Source organism: Hippocampus comes, unplaced genomic scaffold (assembly GCF_001891065.2).
Source record: "Hippocampus comes isolate QL1 unplaced genomic scaffold, H_comes_QL1_v1.1 scaffold20, whole genome shotgun sequence".
Taxonomy (NCBI): domain Eukaryota; kingdom Metazoa; phylum Chordata; class Actinopteri; order Syngnathiformes; family Syngnathidae; genus Hippocampus; species Hippocampus comes.
Window position 1 is genome coordinate 109,453 of NW_017805462.1, and position 18,973 is coordinate 128,425.

The 18,973-nt window shown below is 41.5% G+C and overlaps 1 protein-coding gene across 5 annotated transcripts; it reads right to left on the reverse strand.

The window, feature by feature from the left end:
* Window positions 1-149: 149 nt before the first annotated feature.
* On the reverse strand, window positions 150-13,660 carry ano8a (anoctamin 8a). 5 transcript variants are annotated; one of them, XM_019875127.1, is made up of 19 exons: window positions 13,024-13,651; window positions 11,580-11,690; window positions 10,208-10,340; window positions 9,911-10,049; window positions 9,483-9,579; window positions 9,263-9,379; window positions 9,041-9,168; window positions 8,090-8,251; window positions 7,837-7,989; window positions 7,522-7,648; window positions 7,351-7,406; window positions 7,200-7,274; window positions 6,261-6,400; window positions 5,903-6,194; window positions 4,918-5,094; window positions 4,052-4,243; window positions 3,813-3,944; window positions 2,995-3,105; window positions 150-2,416 (listed from the first exon to the last, which is right to left on the reverse strand). In XM_019875127.1, the coding sequence occupies exons 1-19, from the start codon at window positions 13,181-13,183 to the stop codon at window positions 1,790-1,792; spliced, it is 3,129 nt and encodes a 1,042-aa protein (XP_019730686.1). In that variant the 5' UTR covers window positions 13,184-13,651; the 3' UTR covers window positions 150-1,789. The 5 variants fall into 5 exon arrangements, with proteins under 5 accessions (XP_019730686.1, XP_019730685.1, XP_019730684.1 ...); XM_019875126.1 differs by having other exon boundaries at window positions 5,903-6,400; window positions 7,200-7,220; window positions 13,024-13,654; XM_019875125.1 differs by having other exon boundaries at window positions 5,903-6,400.
* Window positions 13,661-18,973: the final 5,313 nt, after the last annotated feature.

Genomic DNA, 18,973 nt, shown 5'->3' on the forward strand with positions numbered 1-18,973 from the left:
TCTTTTTGATTGTCTTTAGTCATTATCCAAGACAGTATTTACACCCGCTCACAATTTTGTGAAATTTGCAAGGTAAGTCCATCATGACCTGATAGAATCACTGAATGGCTGTACTATCATTCAGTTGAATCTTTTTTTATTTTTTTAAAAAATGTGGCTTATTACGATTTTCTTTCCAGATGTTAACATTGAACAGCGGGAAGATGATTAACTGCAGGGAGGCGTGGAAGGCGCGGACTCGGGGCTTCCTTGGAACATTACCACAACAGAGAGAGGAATGACGATTTTTCAGTCACACTCTGCAGAAAGTTACTTTTCATTTTAGAGTTTCCATCTACTGTATTTCCACCATATCAAAATAAATCATATTCATAAAAGGCTTCCGAGTTTCATACTTCTTGGTCAACACATATCCAAATTCACTAATCAACCCATGTTAGTTTTTTTCCCTTTTTTTGTTAATCTGTATTGTTTATTAAGTGTAAACGCATATGCCTTTGACTTGATTCAAGTGGTATTCATTTGCATCAGGAATACATTCACGAATCCATGTAACAAAATAATTCATTAAAAAAAAGAAATCAAATCAAATTTGAGAAAAATATAAGACTTTTCATGGTCACAGTGACTAGAATGTGAGCTATTGCAGAAGAATATGTTGGCTTATTTTTTATAAAGTGCTAAAGAACACATCATGAACAGGTGACTCATGCGCAGGATGCATTCAATGCAGGCTTGAAAAGGAGAATCAAACCTGGAATGTGACTTGAGTCATGCAACAGTTATATCTCGAAAGAAAAAGATTCATTCAAAGAATCACATTCACTGTACAGCACATGTATTTACATGGAAGCTGTAAGAACTTGTACATAGTTGGATATTTTGTGCAAAGTAAGGTGCATTTATCTGTTGACCTCACATGTGTTCAGCCAGTATGAAAAGCCATTTGAGCATTTAAAATCCATGTACTAGTATGTTCTTTGTCCTCACTTGGTACGACAATTCAACACAGTAGTAAGAGTGTGTGCTACGTGTGTTATAACTGGCATAAAAATAACAGCATTTGATAAAACGAACATCAACCAAACGAGGTGGTGACAGGGTGATGGTCTGGTGCTTTACGACTTCAGGACCTGGACGATATGTTATGATTAATGCAAGAAAATGGTCTGCTGTCTACCAGAAAATCCTGCAGGGGAACGTTTGTGCCCTGTCGCTCAAGCACTCTAGGGGTGTGAGACAGAGCAACTACCCGAAAAAAAAAAAATACAAGCCAGTCCACCTCTTCAGGTTTTGGAGTTGCCAAGTCAAAGGTGGGACTTAAAATCAATTGAGGTGGTGTAGCATGACTTCAAATGGGCAGTTTATGCTCTTATACCTTCCACTGTTACTGAGGTAAAACAATTCTGCGAAGCTTGGAACAAAATCCCCCCCAAAAGCTGCCGGCAAAGCTCTTTTTTTTTTTTACTGAGCAAGACTCTGACCTGCGCTAAATGAAAATCCTCCTTGAACTTAAATATAATTTTAAGCCTAAAGTTGCCAAAAGTTGGCACCACACCAACACATATTCACCCTCAAAATATTTGTGAATGCCCAACTGTGAATACGCATGGATTCACTGTAAATAAACTTTACGGCTTTCGAATAAACGGCTTTCCATAGGCCAGACTTGACATGTGTCACTACTGTGCAGGTGTCTGTTTTAGGATTTAACATACTCACTGACATTGCAAATAATGCATTTCATTTATTGTTTTTTTTTTTTGTTTGTTTTTTTACACTGGAAAGTTTATGAATTCTTAGAGCCTGAGCTTTCTAAGTCAACCTCTCCTTTATCAGACTCATTTGACGGTAATTCTTCATGAGTTGAGTTGAGCTCAGCCCTGTTGGTATGATAACTGTCCGCCTGGCTGGGAGGCTGCATCCCGTTAGCATACACCACGGTTCCCTCCGACTTGCTGAAACTGAACAGCTTACCCGGACTGAATGTCCTGTTGGGCGACTGATTTCGTTCCTGGCCACCACCGGTGGCCGAAGAGCTCCCCGTCGATCCGGGTGATCCCGCAGCTGTAGCGGGTTCTTTTTTCACCTCTGTCGACTTTAAAAACTTGAGGAATCCTGGAAGCTTCGCTTCTCCCCCAGTGGGCGACTGAGCCGGGGAGCGGGAGCTACTGGAGGAGAACTTACCCTGAAGGGGGATGATCTGCTTCAGCTTCATCACGTTGTTGTTCCCGAGTAGGGAGCTGGGTCTTTTGGGCTTGCCGCCCACCGCTTTCTCATGGTGATGCTGGTGATGGGCGTCCGACTTGTGGCACTCGCTCTCCTGACGCGCCTCCGCCTGACGCTGAAGTTCCTCTTCCTCGCGGCGACGTCTGAGCTGTTGTTGGAAATGTTGCTGCGCCTGCAGTTCATGCCTCTGAATGGGAGGTGATAAGTGAAGAGGCTCAGTTTTATTATATGGTTTAAATCGGCTCCTGGACACACTGATCTACATATTTACAACCTATTCATCCATCCATTTTCTAATCCGCTTATCCTCACGAGTGTCGCGGGCCTGCTGGAGCCTATCCCAGCTGTCTTTGGGAAGTAGGTGGGGTACACCCTGAACTGGTTGCCAGCCAATCACGGGGCACACAAAGACGGCTGCCCGAAGACGGCTGGGATAGGCTCCAGCACCCCCCGCGACCCTTGTGAGGATAAGCGGATCGGAAAATGGATGGATGGATAAATTGTATTAATTTAGTTTCATTTTGTCGTGTTTCTCTTGGCTACAGTGTTCCCACGATGTGTTTGTGAATGTTAGATTTTCTTTGTCCAATCAGACTTCAGCCTGTATATGTGTTGCCATGCCAGTTGGATCTCTCTCAACGTGAAGCTACAAAATACTATAACATACAAAAACAAAAAATTATGACACAATTATGACATCACATTTCATGTCAGAAGCAAGCCTTGCGAAGGTCGAAGGTCTTTCAAGTTATATCCCAACTATACCTTGAAAGCTTCCCTTCGTCGGTATTCTAGCTTGGCCATCTCTTCTGCTACCCAACCGGGGATATCAGGGATGGCAACATGGATGATGTACTTTAGGAGGATGGCAAAGTGCTGTAAACCACGAGACCACAGAGGGACACGCTCAACACATCACAAGGTCCATATGTCATATTTTCATCCTATTCTTTATGTAGCAAAAAAAAAAAAAAAAAAACTTCTGTGAGGCTTTGTGTGTACTCCGGATTATAAACACACAGCACCAAACAGAAAACCATGCATATAGAGTATTTAGGTATTTCGTATAATAAAACACACATTCCTTGATTTTACAACTTTTTAGGGAAAGGGAAATGCAGAGTAGGAATTTTGTGATGTGATGATAAAAGTATCGTCTCCATTCATACATATTCTATAATGCTTCTCCACGTTCGGGTCGGGGGGTATGCTGGAGCCCATCCCAGCTGACGACGGGCGAGAGGCGGCGTGCATCCAAAACTGGTCGGCAGCCAATCGCAGGGCACATTTAGACACACAACCATTATTCTATTCTATGGACACGGAAAAATAATCAATGAAAGTTTTGATTCAAAGAGTGTTGATTCACAGAGTGTCTTGAGACCAAAGCCAAATGCATGTAGTCCCAGACAGACTACAATGCATTAACTACTCAAGAATACTAAAATCTATGAGTTATTGTTAAGCATCCTTGGGTCCCTTAAGGTCACTATACAAACCAATATGCTACTATTATTATTATTATTATTATTATTATTATTATTATTATAATAGACTGCACCTCGCATGACGACATTGCTTACCTCCAACAAAACAATGGAGACGACGGTCATCTCAGGACTCAACCAAGGGAAAAGACGCTGCAGCTGACCACACTGACCAATCAGGTAACAGTTAACAATAATGGCTATCAAGCCCATGGCCTCCATTGCAGTCTAGGGGTTCAGAGAGAAATACAGATTTTTTTTTCCCCTCAGGCTATCATAGATCCCAAAATGTAGAGTATTCCCAGCCTGAAGGCTTTTTGGCCAAGCGCACTGACCTGCCATTGGCCAATGTTCTCCACCCTTTGGCCAAAGGGCCTCTGCAGGCCCGTGCAGAGCTTGAGGGCATCACTGCGGATCTCGATGATATTGTTGATGAGCGCGCACATGGCGGCCAGAGGAAAGGCAGAGGAGAAGAGCACCACGTAGCCAAATTGAATGAACATCTCCTGGTAGTCCTGAAGAGTATCCTGCATTACGTAACAGTTTTGTTCAGCACTTCGGTTATTGATGCAGTGAACAAAAATGACAGAACTGAGTTTTGCCTCGTGACAACTGGCTTTTGGGTGAAATTTTAGCATGAACCGAAAATGCACAATGACCTTATTAGGTGAAATGAATTTGAACTCTAAACTTTTGAATGCACGTCCAAGTGTTCAGTGTTCCAGTGCTTTTTGCACAACATGCTGTTCGCTTGCAAGGACCTGGAGGGCAAAATTCACAACATGTGTTTGAGCCATGAATGGACGAATATATTTTCAAATACGTCTACTTCTATACCTTTCTGCGACTTATCCAGTCTCTCTATGTATCTCTTGCTGATGACTCACTGTGACACTGAGCTCAGCGGCCAAGGCCCTCTGAAAACATCGCGTTTCAAGCATCACAATGGCAAGTTACTGTTGGTCAAATTGTTAGGTGTCATTTAGGTCTCGTGATGTTAAAATGTGAACAACATAATGAAGAGAAAAATGAAGGAAAACTGGATTTTGGCCTGTTTTACTACCGCTTCTCCTGGAAACGGGATGCCTTCTCCCTACTTTTTGACAATTCATGGCTGTACCAGTATCAATAAACTTGAATTGAGAAGACGACTGTTTAAAGGTTAATTCTGACTGAACCAGAAAAATCCACTGGAATTTACCTCATACGTCTGCATACAGCTTTCGATCTCAGCCTGCGCAAGAGTGACAGTTTGGGGTTCTTCTGGTGGATCAATCCAGGACTTCTTGTCCTCTTTGGTCTCATCCATGTTTTTTCTTCTCTGACGGAGACCGTTTGATTCTCTTGAAGAGGACACGGTGGTATTCTCTTTCGTGTCCTGTCAATACAAATCATTTGCATTGATGATCAGTATTACTGCAGACATAAATACTTTACCTTTTAATAAATCTCTGTTCATGGTAAATTTATGGTCTAAATTTATATTTTGTTATCGTGTCTTTTTGGCCAAAGTACAAGAGTGACACCAAATAGAAATTCCTTGTGTGTTTTAAGGGACTTGACCAATAAAGGTGGTTTTGATAACACTCAGGTATTCTTGGAGGAAGCCATAATAAAAATATTTGAAACAAGCTTAGTGTCATTTTCATAAAGTAAACACATACCTAATGACAAATTTACCGAGTTCAGTTTTGTTCTGTAGAACCTATCCTCGGTTATTCACTGGAATCTGTTTGCAAGTTTTCGTGCTATTGATATATCGCCTAAAGATGCCACACTATGGTGCCAAAGCCCTGGCTAATAGGAAAGTAGTAATTGGTGACAAGGAAGTACTGTTGAAGTGATACATCCTGACTGATCGACTGAGATCTTTGTATGTTGGGTTGGAGCAATTTTTTATTTCATAAAAAAATCTGGAAGCCATTTATTTTTAATGTCATTGTAAAATAATTTTGAAATTATATTTAAGTGTTTTGGGATTACTGTATAGTTAAACTATTAATGTAGGCCGTTGTAAACATTTAAACAATTTACTCAGAGTTTCTGGCAGGGCTTGGTCCCGAAACCCCACAAATAATTAGACATTTTATTTAATCTTATTACACTCATTATAAATCCTCAAACGGAAATTCTAAATAGCAAGGTTTGGAAACCGGAAATGAAAAGATGGCATACAGTCAGCTCACCTGAGACAGTAATTCCAGATCGCTGTCGTCGTCACAACTGTCAAAAATACTGGACGGATCCATTCCGTTCTCCACCAGCGTGGGGCTGTCCTCAGGGAAGACGTCATCCGCCGTCTGCGCTTCCGCTGTGACGTCCTGGTAGTCGACCTTCTCTGTGAAGCTGACTTTCCGTTGCTTCAGGGCGCTGTCATTCATATCCCACTCTTCTTCCGTCAGCCTGAATCCAGCTTTCAAATCGCCCCTCGTCTTTGGCTGACTGTCCACGCCGGTGCTGTCGCTGGCTGGGAGTCCTCTGGGGCCCAGGAAAGAGTACGCTGTCATTGACGCTTGGGCCTTTCCCAGAGCCAGGCGGCCATACTTGAGCATGATGGCTTGTAGAAGCTCCCACAGGACCTTGGGGGTGAACACCCCCAGCTTGTTTTGTTCATAAAGGTAAGGCTGTAGGACCTCTTTAATGTTCTGGAGGAACTGACGGAAAATCAGTAGTGTTGCAAGCATCTGTGAAGAAACGTGAAACATGTTCTATCTTAGGGGGAAAATAACGCGAATATGGCATGACTGAATGAAAGCTCATTCGTAGATTGCACAGTCACTGTTTTATTATTGTTTTCAATTTTATAGTTTTGTTTTTGGTACTGCAATGTTATGTAGTGGATATAAAAAGTCTCCACACCCAAGTTCAAATGTCAGGTTTTTGTCATTTGTCATTTCAAAATTCTTTTCGACTATTAATGTGACCTCTAACCAATTTGCAACACCAAAAGAACACGATACCCACAGTGTAACATGCTGGTGGCAGCATCATGCTTTGTGTTTTTTCTTCAGCTGGAACCGGGGCGGGGGGCTCAGACAAGGCGGAGGGAATTATGAACGGTTTGAAATGGCAGTCGGCGTTAGCGCATAACCATAAGGGCTCCTGCTAGAAAGTTAAAAAAGAAAAAAAAAGAGACATTGCCGACTAGAATAGCTGAAATTTATGTGGTGTTCATCAGACATTTTAAAAATGTGGCAGCTGTGTATTGAGTCGCAGTTAACATGCGTTCGAATGTGATTACCTTAATTCTGAACACAGCCGCATCCCAGTGATGTGAGTTGTTTATTTTTACTTTCCCCCTCGAAAAAAAAAAAAAAAATCGGCATTGTTGTACAGATTATAGGTCACATTATTGGTGGAAAAAGTTTACGTTTTGAAACGTTTTATCTTGGTTTCATTGTTTTAACATACACACACACACACACCCACTCACACACATTTTAGTCGTAGCTTTTATTCAGCATGATAGCATTCTTGTCTCACCTCCTTTAGTCGCTCCATATCCTTGAGGTAGAATCCAATGTAGAAAAGACTTAGATAAGAATTGATGAATTCAAACTGTACAACAACAGAAGTCAGTCACCCTTAAATGAATCTCGCCTTACAGCTAAATGTGAATCCGGGGGTGACTTACAAAAACCATCTTGATGATGAGATTATTGTCGTAGGCACTCTGAAGTCGATAATTTTCTGGAAAAACAACCAGAACGATGGAGTCATTAAAATAAATCATGTGTCAATACTGTATTTCCATGTAAAAAAAAAAAAAAAAAAAAAAGAATGCCACTCCATTACTGATGCTTACCCATGTCATTGAGCCAATAGGCAATCTTCTTATAAACCTCATCACATATTGTTACAGTGATAGCCAGCAGAATCTTGGGAATAAATCTTGTGATGCTAGGTAGCTCCTGAATCTCCATAACCACTTCCTGGAAAGTCAGTTAGCATGACACATACTTAATAGGTGCTACGCTATCCATTTTTATTTGCATATGGAATCCCCACGGTTCTTTGAAAGCTTGGAACACGAATTATGCAGGACATTTGAACGTCTATCCCCGTCGAAAGCAACTCTACAAATACACACCAGCTTTCTCATGTGTTTTGTGGTTCAAACCTGCAGTTCCAGACAAAGCAGCATGATGAGGAAGACAAAACAGAGGCAGAGGAGGCAGATGGGGAGGCTGACCAGCCATCTGAACATAGCCCTCTTCCATGGAGGATAGTAGAACTCTTCACAGCCTGTTATGGGACTACAACGTTTTACACCCTGCAGGTAGAAGAACAAGGACAAAAGAATTCCAAACCCCCCCAAATTTCCTGTCCAAGAATATGCGGTGCAGTCTTCTGGATTTAACAGTGATGCTTACCCTGAACTGTGGTCTGGGCTCCTCCAAAGACTCTGCAGGGGTGTCAAGGGTGCCCCACCTGTAGGCCAGCTCGGCTTCTCGTCTCTTCCAGCGTTCCAAAAACAAGGTCGCCCACACAACATTGAAGAGTGCAAACACCACACAGCATATGTCCTGACTGGTCTAAACAAGACAAAGACAAATGCACCGATACTGTCCTTGAATGTCACTAATGACTTTTCAAAATTCATGGGAGTCATTTTCTCTAAGCCCTTATTACAATGTTTCTCAAACTGGGCTCTCTGGATGTCTGGGATGAGATGAGTTGTCACCTGCGGGCAAGTGCACATTTTTGCCTCACTTGTACCGTAACTACAGTCTTGACAGACTTGAATGAAAAAGTCTGCATTGACGGATATATAAAATAAGAACATTCACATACACAGGAAACATATTACACATGAGCATAAATTGTTCAAAATAACCAAATTATGATTGTAGTCGAAAAATCAAAACAAGAAACTTTAATTCTTTAACGCTTTCAGGGACGGCGGTTACTACAGTGGACAGCTTATCAGGGTGAATTTAACACAAGGAATGTAAACTTTAAACCGTATAATAGTGCAGCCTGCCCCACATTATTCCCAGTTTTTTACACATTTTTACCTATGTGTTTTTAGACTATTGGGGGAAGCCGTAGAATCTGGAGAAAAGCCACGAATTTAACACAAGGAATGTAAACTTTAAACCATATAATAGTTTTTACACATTTTTACCTACGTGTTTTTAGACTTATTGGGGGAAGCCGTAGAATCTGGAGAAAAGCCACGCAAGTCCAGGGAAAACAAGCCAACTTCCACACAGAAAAGGACCATGCCCGGACTTGACGTCCCAAACATGCATTCCGAACCAAGCCTTCTTTCTGTCAGGTTGCTATGCCAACCACATGCTACATGAAATTCTTTAAGGTACCTGATCAGCTTCTGCAAGTATCCACAGGAGAAAGCCAATGACTGCAGGGTAAAGCATAGAGTTGGTGTAGAAACCAAGCCAGGCAAAGTACATGCTGATCTTCACTCCAAAGTAGTCGCAGATATCATCTGCACCAGGGAGGAAAACATACAGCGGCAAATATTATACCTATGTACAGTATCAAACTACCGACATTCACGCCGGTCATTTCCAGCGACCTACCCAAAGGTTGCCTTTCACAAACAGCCTGGACCCATGACGTCATCAGCTGATTAAGGATCCTCTGCTCGTGGAGAGGAAACATCTGATGGATCACACCACGGGCCACCAGCTCTGGAACTAGGCAACAAAGCGAAATTTGAACACGTGTACGTATCTAAAGCACGTGGGAGAGCTAAGATCAAAAACAAAAAAAGTTAGGTTTGTTCAAAAATAAGCTTACTGATGGGTTGTCCCTCCAGAAAGTGAATGTTGTGAAGAACTTCTCCCTGTTTAGCTCGCAGGTTGTCAAGCCAGTACTTGATGATGCTCTGACGCTCCTACAAATAAAGGATGAGGACAACCGGGTTCAGGCTTTCTTTTTCAAAAGAAACTTTCAAGACACGTTTTCTGTGTTTTCTTCACCTGGCAGATATGGTAAATAAGATATGATGTCAAATCTATACAAACAAAATAATTATTGTGCGCTCATTTTAAAACGATGGCATAAGGGCATAAAAAAAAAAAAAAACAGATTTTATATATCAAAACAAGCTTTCCAGCCATTCAGAGCGATTTTTGTGAATACCACATCCTGTTCCCCAACTTCAACCAATACAATACGACAACGCTATCAATGCTCGAATCACACCACCGTTTGTGATCTCAAACCTGCGACGTAAAGAAGCAGAGCTCGCTCTCTATGTTCTCATAGATGTTGTCCTCTTCACAAGAGAAGCGTCGCATCCCGCCGCCAAACTGGGGCTTGACAGCCTTGTGCATGCTCATCTGTTCCGCTCCCCGCAGTAAACTGAGGACAAAAGTACAGCGGGGTTGAAACCGGAGGGAAAAATAAGCACTGCACCCAGAATGGACTAGAGCTCTGCACTTAGTAAGATCGTTTACCACTAAGATATTTTGCACTTCCAACAAACATAAAACGCAGTAGTGTTCCTGTAAGAGTCTTACTTCTCAAACGTAGTGGTGATGAAGAAGGCATAAGCCCGCGTATGTTTATGCTGTCGGACTTGAATACTGACTTGTGGGATTCCAACACGGATCTGATTCAGGAGCCACAGCAGAGTGTGGTCATCGACTGAATCTAGAGAAAGAGAGCAAATCATAAGACAGATCATTTATCATATGACATTGATCCATTAGTGGGGCTGTATCAGCCGGAATGAGCCAACTGTAAAAAAACCCAAACAAACAAAAACATTGTTTATACCTTTGTGGTCCATCTGAAAGGTACTGCTTTTTTTTTTTTTTTTTTAACCCTTTCATGCATGTTTGCATGTTAATTTATATACACAGGCTGTCTTTACATTGGTGACTTTCCATATTGTTGGTCCGGGCTTGATTCCATTGATCTATTTACAATAACGCAGGTGACCAGTCGAGGTTGTTGTCCGTATAAAAGGAGTTGAAGCCATCCATTTTCCAACACTTTTCCTATTCAGGATTATAAGGAAGCTTGAGCCAGGCTACACTTTGGACTGATCGCAGGGCTGACACGTAGTGACAATTAGAAACACGATTCACACATATGAACAGGTTCAAGCCTTCTACTTAAATTGATATCCATCCATGATTTAGGACTGTGTTTAGGAAGCTAAAGTGTAGCCAGAGAGAACCCATGCATGAATACGCAGAATCTTGGATGTCGATTGTTAGCCAGGGTTGTGAGCTAATGTGGTAGACAAGGTTGAATAAATGGAGCTCCCTCGCCACACTGCAAGAGGATAACGCAGGTGACCAGTCGAGGTTGTTGTCCGTATAAAAGGAGTTGAAGCCATCCATTTTCCAACACGTTTCCTATTCAGGATCATAAGGAAGCTGGAGCCAGGCTACACTTTGGACTGATCGCGGGGATGACACGTAGTGACAATTAGAAACACGATTTACACATATGAACAGGTTCAAGCCTTCTACTTAAATTGATATCCATCCATGATTTAGGACTGTGTTTAGGAAGCTAAAGTGTAGCCAGAGAGAACCCATGCATGAATACGCAGAATCTTGGATGTCGAGTTTTATGCAGGGTTGTGAGCTAACGTGGTAGACAAGGTTGAATAAATGGAGCTACCTCGCCACATTTCAAGAGGAAATTCAGTCACTGTGTGGCAGAGACTCTCTCCCTAGTTTGCTTTTCAAGGAGAACTGTTCCAAGGTGTCTGAGTAAAATGGCTGCGACGTGCTTCCGTCAAAGTAGGCAACACACAAAAAGACTTGCTTGGTTGTGTAATTTCACATTTTATTGATTTATTTTGTGGGTTTGGTGGTGTGCTGTGTGATTTTCTAAGATAACAAAATGTACCTGGTCAAAGATGCTTGACAGTACCTGGGAATGTCATCAGGATGTCACAGTTTTCCGTGGGAACCATCTTCAGCCAGGACTTTCTCGACAATATGTAGTGTCTGGCCTGCAGGAGCCTCTTTCCAAACAGTTTATCTACAGAGGAGATGGGAAGATGTAAAGTTGCATTGTCTATACTAAATCCATTTTCAAGTCTGAACATTGAAACAGTCTTTCATGTCGTCGTCCAGCTTTTAACAAACTCAGGCAAGAGGATGACTTCTCACAAGAAATGACGACGCTGAACACACAGGAAGGCCAAACGAGTAAAGTGCGAGCAGTCTGCTTCATTTGCGCCTTCTCGTACTTGGTCCATATGTTGCTTTTTTCCCCCACATTATAATTAATTTATTTCTTTTTAAATGGGAAAATAAAAAATGTATGGTAGTTTAATTGATAGTGAGGAGAAGCGGTTTGGAAGATGAATGAATGAATTACCGTTCTTGAATATTTTTTGTTGCTGACAAACGTCTGCTCCACTCTTCAGCCCATTTAGCAGAAATACGGTGAAAACGTGTGGCGTGAAATATTTACTTCGCAAGTCGTTTACCGTATGCAACCCTCAAATTTCAGGTTAGGCGCCTCTGCCATCCAAACGAGTTAAGTCGGCAGCCCTCTACATTTAATAATCAGCATCTTTGGTGAGTATGATCCATTTTAACAGTTTTCCTTTCCAGATTATTACATAAATATTGATTCTCAATTCAACTCAACTCAACTGTATTTATAGAGCACTTTCAAACAGCCATAGCTGCACACGAAGTGCTGTACATGGAGCAACTAACATATACAACAGTAAAGCAACAAATCAGTAACAAAGACGGAAGAGAGCACCAAACAGTATAACTAAAATCATAAATTTGGGTCATGCTGAGTCAAATGCTGTCATATTTCGAACATGATTGATGATGGTGTTACTGGTTTCTTTCATTGCAGACAAGATAGTTGGTGGCATTAAAAAGGAAAAGTCTGGTAAGTGAAGGCCCAGCTACCAAATACTGTACACAGATTGCCATGATTAATCACCGTACATTTTTGTGTTGTCTTTGTTTATAGCTTTCAAAATTATAAACCGAAACTTGGAGCTGTGGAATATTTCCTTGTTACCATCCAATGTCACTAAAGGCTTTCCATTTGTATTACATTTTCTGCTGGCTGCACCTGTGGACCCCCACCCTCAGTGAGTCGGCATGGGCCCGTTTGAAGCGTTTCATTTGCAGCATTTCGCACTTAAGACAACCACCATTTCATTAAACCAAATCGAGTTCCACTGAGAGCGATTCAGTACCACCATCTGCATCACATTGCTAACCGAACCACCCGCCTTCTCTATTTTCGTCCCCCGAAGCATCACCCTGCTTCCGACTAATCTCAGCTGGACTTTAAGCACGCGTGGCCCATCTTGATGGTTTCTATTTTGGACACTTACCGAGCACGCCGTGCGTGGCTGAAGACGGTCCTTGCTGCTGGTACTGGTCGTCGGTCCGACGCTGCAGTTCCCCCACGGGCGTCCGCTCCATCCTTTGCGCCGCACAGTGCTGGTTGTCTGCAGCATCGGTGTCAGCCGCTCCGCCACCCGTCGCGTGCATGCTGCTTCACATGTATCCTAGGAGGGGGGGCGGGGGGGGGGGGTGCTTTTTAATGCACGTGTTAATGCACGACCATTGCATGCGAAGTAGGAAGCCTTGTGATACGGACGAGGAGAAGGAGGGTGGTCATGATCATGGAAGTGACACGTGAAGGAGCCCCAATCGTGACTGGCTGATGACGGTAGAGTGTGGGGGTGGGGGGGGGGGGGCACCGTTGCACGCCTGCATGGACAAATGATGCGAAAGCATTGTAGCAAAATTGAAGCCTTGCAACAATTCAATAGTCCACTGAATACACACAGAGTATATTTTTAGTGATAAGCGCGGCGTTTATAGACAGATCAACTGCACCATCTGCCATCTAGCGGAAGAGCATATTTTAGGCCTGCCTGTCACCACAAATCGCTGACAGAAATAGCTTAACATCGATCATTTGCAAGCTTCGTATCATTTGCAGTCGACTAATCATCATTTTAGACAAATTACAAAATGCAATAACATATTAAATAGATTATAAATACAAGAAAAGTCATTACCAAGTAAAAACAACAGCGGATGTCTGCATTATTGTCATACATATTTTCGATTTCATTAATCAATTATTTTAATCATGCAAAAAGTGTGAACATCCGCTTAGAACTGGATATAACTGGGTTCAGAACGAACCAATCACATTCAAACTCATATCAAATGGAAATCAGCACTTTTGACGTATTAAAAAACAAAAGCCATTGTATCAAGATCATACGAAATTATAGGTCAACATTGGTTTCATCTGATCGAGCATTTATTACTTCGTGAATTACTTCTTGTCATTGTCTCGTTCGCCAAAAAAATGTTTTTCATAAAGTTGCTGTCGCACCGTGGATTGCACTTTTATGGTTTCGTTTTTTGTTGTGATCGACGACGCATATACACTGTATCAACTTTTGAGTCACAATGGACACTAGATGGCGCCAAAGAATAAGCCAGAGGGCCAACATGGAGAGGACAGGAACTGCAACCATTTTCAGTTCACATCCAGTCCTGTAGTTCCATTAATCCTTTCTTACGCCACTAAAATTGTCGTCTTTTGGACTTATTAAAGAGAACTGGGGGCTATTCCAGCATAGTTTCAGCGACAGACGGGGTACGCCCTAGGCTGGTCGCCTGCCAATCACAGAGTACAGTGAATTATGTTTAAACCAAACCACCATTCCAACTCACATTCACACCTATGGCCAATTAGTCTTCAGTGAATGCAACTCCACACAGGAAGGCCCGAGTCGCCACATCATATTACAACCTAGCCTAATGGATTGAATAAGAGAGTTGAAATGGTCCAGACAATCTATTACCAACCAGGAAATGGTCTCGCGGATTAAATTAGTCTTTTCACATGACCTAACTGCTGTTGGGGCTGAAAACATCCTCGACATGATTAGCTCTCTCGCTGTGACTGGTGCGTCTCTTGGGTCGATGCAAACCATCAGAAGTCAAATCCCATGCTGTGGCTTTTGCGCTATTACGTGTCATTATCAAGCAGATGCTCAGTAATGTTCCGCACATCCCCCGCCTGTGGTGAAAGCTTCCCAGAAAGTGAAGGATAAAGGTAATCTTCCGCGCATCACCCCTCCTGTGGTGAAAGCTTCCCAGAAAGTGAAGGATAAATAAGACAAGGTTTTAAAGGACTATACCAGCAACTTTGACAGCCACAATAAATCAGAGCCATTTTTTCATTGTTCTTTGGGCTGGCCCGGTCAACAGCAACAAGCAATTCAATTCAACAAATCACAGGCATTTATTGGATTGGATTGGATTGGATACCAACAGCAACAAGCAATGAAGCAACACATGTGGAGAGACGGTAACAGTACTCACAGGCATTTATTGGATTGGATTGGATTGGATACAACTTTATTGTCAAATGTGCTGTATATGATGAAATTCTTCCCTCTCAATTTTTTTCTATATAATATTATTTATTCTTTATCCTCTGCAAAGAACAACTAATATTACTGCCTCGTACTGAGGAGCTGTGACCGTCTCCATTTATATTCAAATGTCTGAATGAGTAGATGGGTTATTATACAGCCCCAAGGTTGCCACACAAGAAGGAGCAACACAATGTCCATTGAATCAAAACAGAAATCGTGTCCAAAAATCTTTAATTTCATTATTTACATTTTATTTAATGATGCCATTAGTGTATGTTGTAGAAGACAACACTATTGAGTGATATTTTTCTTTCGGGGGAGAAGGCTGTAACGGATTAAAATCATTTCCATTCATTTCAGTGGGGAAAGATGATTTGTTTTGATTTACAAGCATGGTCACGGAATAAATTCAACTCTGTATTTCTTTTCATGATGGCCTAAATACACATCAGCCCAAAAACATTACTTTTGAAGCCTATAAAAAGTTGGAGGTATTACATCATACATTATGCTGCTATTACAGGCCACGTTCGTGACTGCGGTTTGATGGATGTGATGGAAAGTGTCTAAAAGCAGAAAACGACTGAGCCTTTTCCTCATTATAATTCTGCAGCAGAAAGCGCCAAAGGTCAAGGTCACTGAGACTGACACCAAGAGGAAGCCCTCTGCTCAGGGTACAGTACATACAGTATACAGTATTTCCCCTCCTGACTCAATGGCTTTACCAGGCTAGGCCATGGGACCGAGAGACAGTGCAAGCAAATAGGAAATGCAATTATAAGTCACAGCAACGGAGGACATTAGCAACCGCAGACAAAAGAGGTCAGATTTGTACAACCCCAGGTGAGGAAGGACGTTGCAATCATAAGCAACTGTTCCCTTTCCTGCACCAGGAGGGCCTGGAAGAAGGTTGGGCCAGGCTGCGACACAATAGGACCCCTCAAAGTTCGTGTGTCACTGCCGTGGGGCGACATCCCAGAATTACAGACAGAGACCAGTCGGAAACGTTTCTGAAATATTTCCGCCCCTTAGCCCAGTACACGTCACTACACCAATTCATCACTAAACTGAAGCGTCACAAAAAAAGGATTTACAGTAAACTGAGAGAATGATGATCACGTCAGGTTTTCCTCTTTTAATCGACTTCCCCTTTAAAATGTACGAACTCAATTCTTTCATCCCTCCTGCTGCTTTAAAAAATTCTTTACAAATCATTGTTAAAGAACACCACACTTAATGTTTATCAATTTACTCTCAGCAATCATCACTGCATTGATTGTGTATCGCTTGATGTTTTGCATTTGACATGATGTTGGTTTTCTTCTTTTGAGCTTATCACTTTGATGTAACTGCCTCTTGCCTGGGTCATCGATGGAAATGAGACTTTCTCAATTGACTTACCTGATTAAATAAAGGTTAGTTATACAAAACAAAATTGCATCATAACATCCGGAACTGAGCTGTGCCATGGAATCGAATCGTGATCCAACTGGATCACATCATTCCACTTTAAAATGAACCGTCCTTGAACGTTATCGCGCCCCATATACCGACACACGTTATCACTTTTATGACGAGATGCACACCTCTGTTTATTATTTTATGTTTCTATAACGTACAATATCGTAAAGTTGTATTTTCTTTACAAAGGCCTGGAACGGATTAATGGCATTTCCATTTATTTTAATGGAGAATGGTCACGGAATAAATTAAATGCATCTTGCACTATTTCTCCACATTTACTCTGTATTGCTTACCAAGACCGAAGCAGTATTCAATTTTCATAAATGTTAAACTCAGCTGCTATTAGTACCTAAAACTGCAAATGGTGTTGTTTTGAAAGCGTCCCGGAATGCAGGTGTCAAGCCACGGGGGCGCAAATGGCAGTTCGGGTGACAGCTGCACTGAAAGCGCAGCTGTTTTGAGGAAACCTGTTTGGTGCTTATGGGAAAAACCTTGAAAATTGTACAACCCCCCCACCCCCTCAAAATATGTCCATGGTGGTTAAATTCCTTCCAGATATACACGAGTTAATGTGTTATTGAGGAAGTGGGTTGAATCCCGAGATGCGCTGACAATGCAGAAAAACATTTGGAGATGACGGTGAATCATGTTCGTGCAGACCGGTACGCAAACGTTACGATAAACCAAGTGCCCAAAGGATCCACCACTTTTAATATTTGCGACATCTGGTCCCCCGCAGTAAGCTCCACAGTCTATATGCGGAAAAGTACTTGATATTATACAAAGGAAATCCTTTCGACGAGAGCGCTGCCTTCAGTGGCATCCAAGCATTAATTGGCACCATAATACGAGACAATACACACTGGGATTTACAGTCGGCTCCAGACATCCTCTCACAGTCGAACAGACAGGATGTTTGTGTGTTCCTATAGTGCTGTTTTGCTTGCAGCTTACGCTTCATTTTGTCTCGGTAGCGAAGGAAATGGAATGAAATGGAAATTTCAGTAGATTTGTGTCATTTATGTGCCGCAAAAAGTGATGATTCATTTCTTTTTTTAACGATCACAGTCAAGCAATAGATGTGATGAAATGTTTTATGAGGAAAAGTCGTGCTATTCTTTTCATTCCAAACGTGAACCTAATAGCATCATTTCCCAAGTCAGATTTGAAGGTTTTTGGAAAAAAAGAACAAAACAACACATTAAAAAAAAAAAAAAAAAGTCCGGTTGCCGCGATTCAACCTTTGTGGATTACCATGACCTGGATGACAAAAAATTCTGGCAGGCGGATAGTTTTTTTTTTATTTTTTTTTATAATTAATATTGTGACAATAAGTTAAAATGTATTCTCTTGCTTGCAAAATATTGCTCCCTGTGTGAACGTTTGTGAGATAAATTAGGCAATTGCGTATGTTTCAGTGGATTTTCCTGTTGATTTTTTATAAAAATAAAAATTAAAAAAATAATGTTCTTTATGTATATGGAGAGTCTCAGTCATCCAGTTTGGCAGCTAAACTTGTTTGCTGAATTTATGTTTTTTTGTTCTTGTTTTCCCCAAAATTTAAAAAAAAAAAGACTTTGCAAAATGTCCCACTAGGCCAGTTTAATCGGATAGTTAAAAAAAAAAAAAAAAAAAGGAGACAGGGGACGGACTATAATACTATTCGGCAAATGATATGCAGAAATATATTGTTTGCCTAATAGCACAGTTACCAAAGTCAAATTTGAACGTTCTCGGAAAACAAAACAAAAATAAATACAGAAAAAAAAAATAGTGCAATAGCTTTGATTTAAATTTGCAGATTACCATGATGATAAATGGCTGATTTTACACAAAAAAAGAAAAAAAAACAACTTTTAGCAAGCGCACCGTAACGGTTTTTCCATTATTATTATCCATATTATACAGGCTGAGGATAGAGTCTGATAAGGCAATTACACGTTTATATAAAACTCATCGTTGCAATCACAGTTCTCCGAGGCTCTGTTAACTGACATGTTCTCAACTTGTACACCCCATTTGCTCAGAGTGGTTATAAAAATCCAATTTCATGCAAATCATTCAGTAACTTTGTTTTTAGCAACACTAGTCACCCAACGTTTTACCGTGAAAGGTCTTGACACTCGTTGAGAGTCAAATGTAGCTGCCCCCGTGAACATCTGCGAGACATTTACATTTTGTTTATACAGTGGATTTCCATGTTCTTTTTACAGTCAAGTACATTGCATTGTTTTATCGACATTAACGGAGGTTCCTCCCATCTGCCGCCACCATGCAGGCTGCTGACAGCTTGGCGGCTAAAAGTAAACATGTGGACGGATTAATCGCAGTGTCGATAAATCTGGTCGTCAACTCACATGGGGGCTGGGGGTGGGGCAAGTGAGGTGTTGTTTGGAGACCATTAGGAACA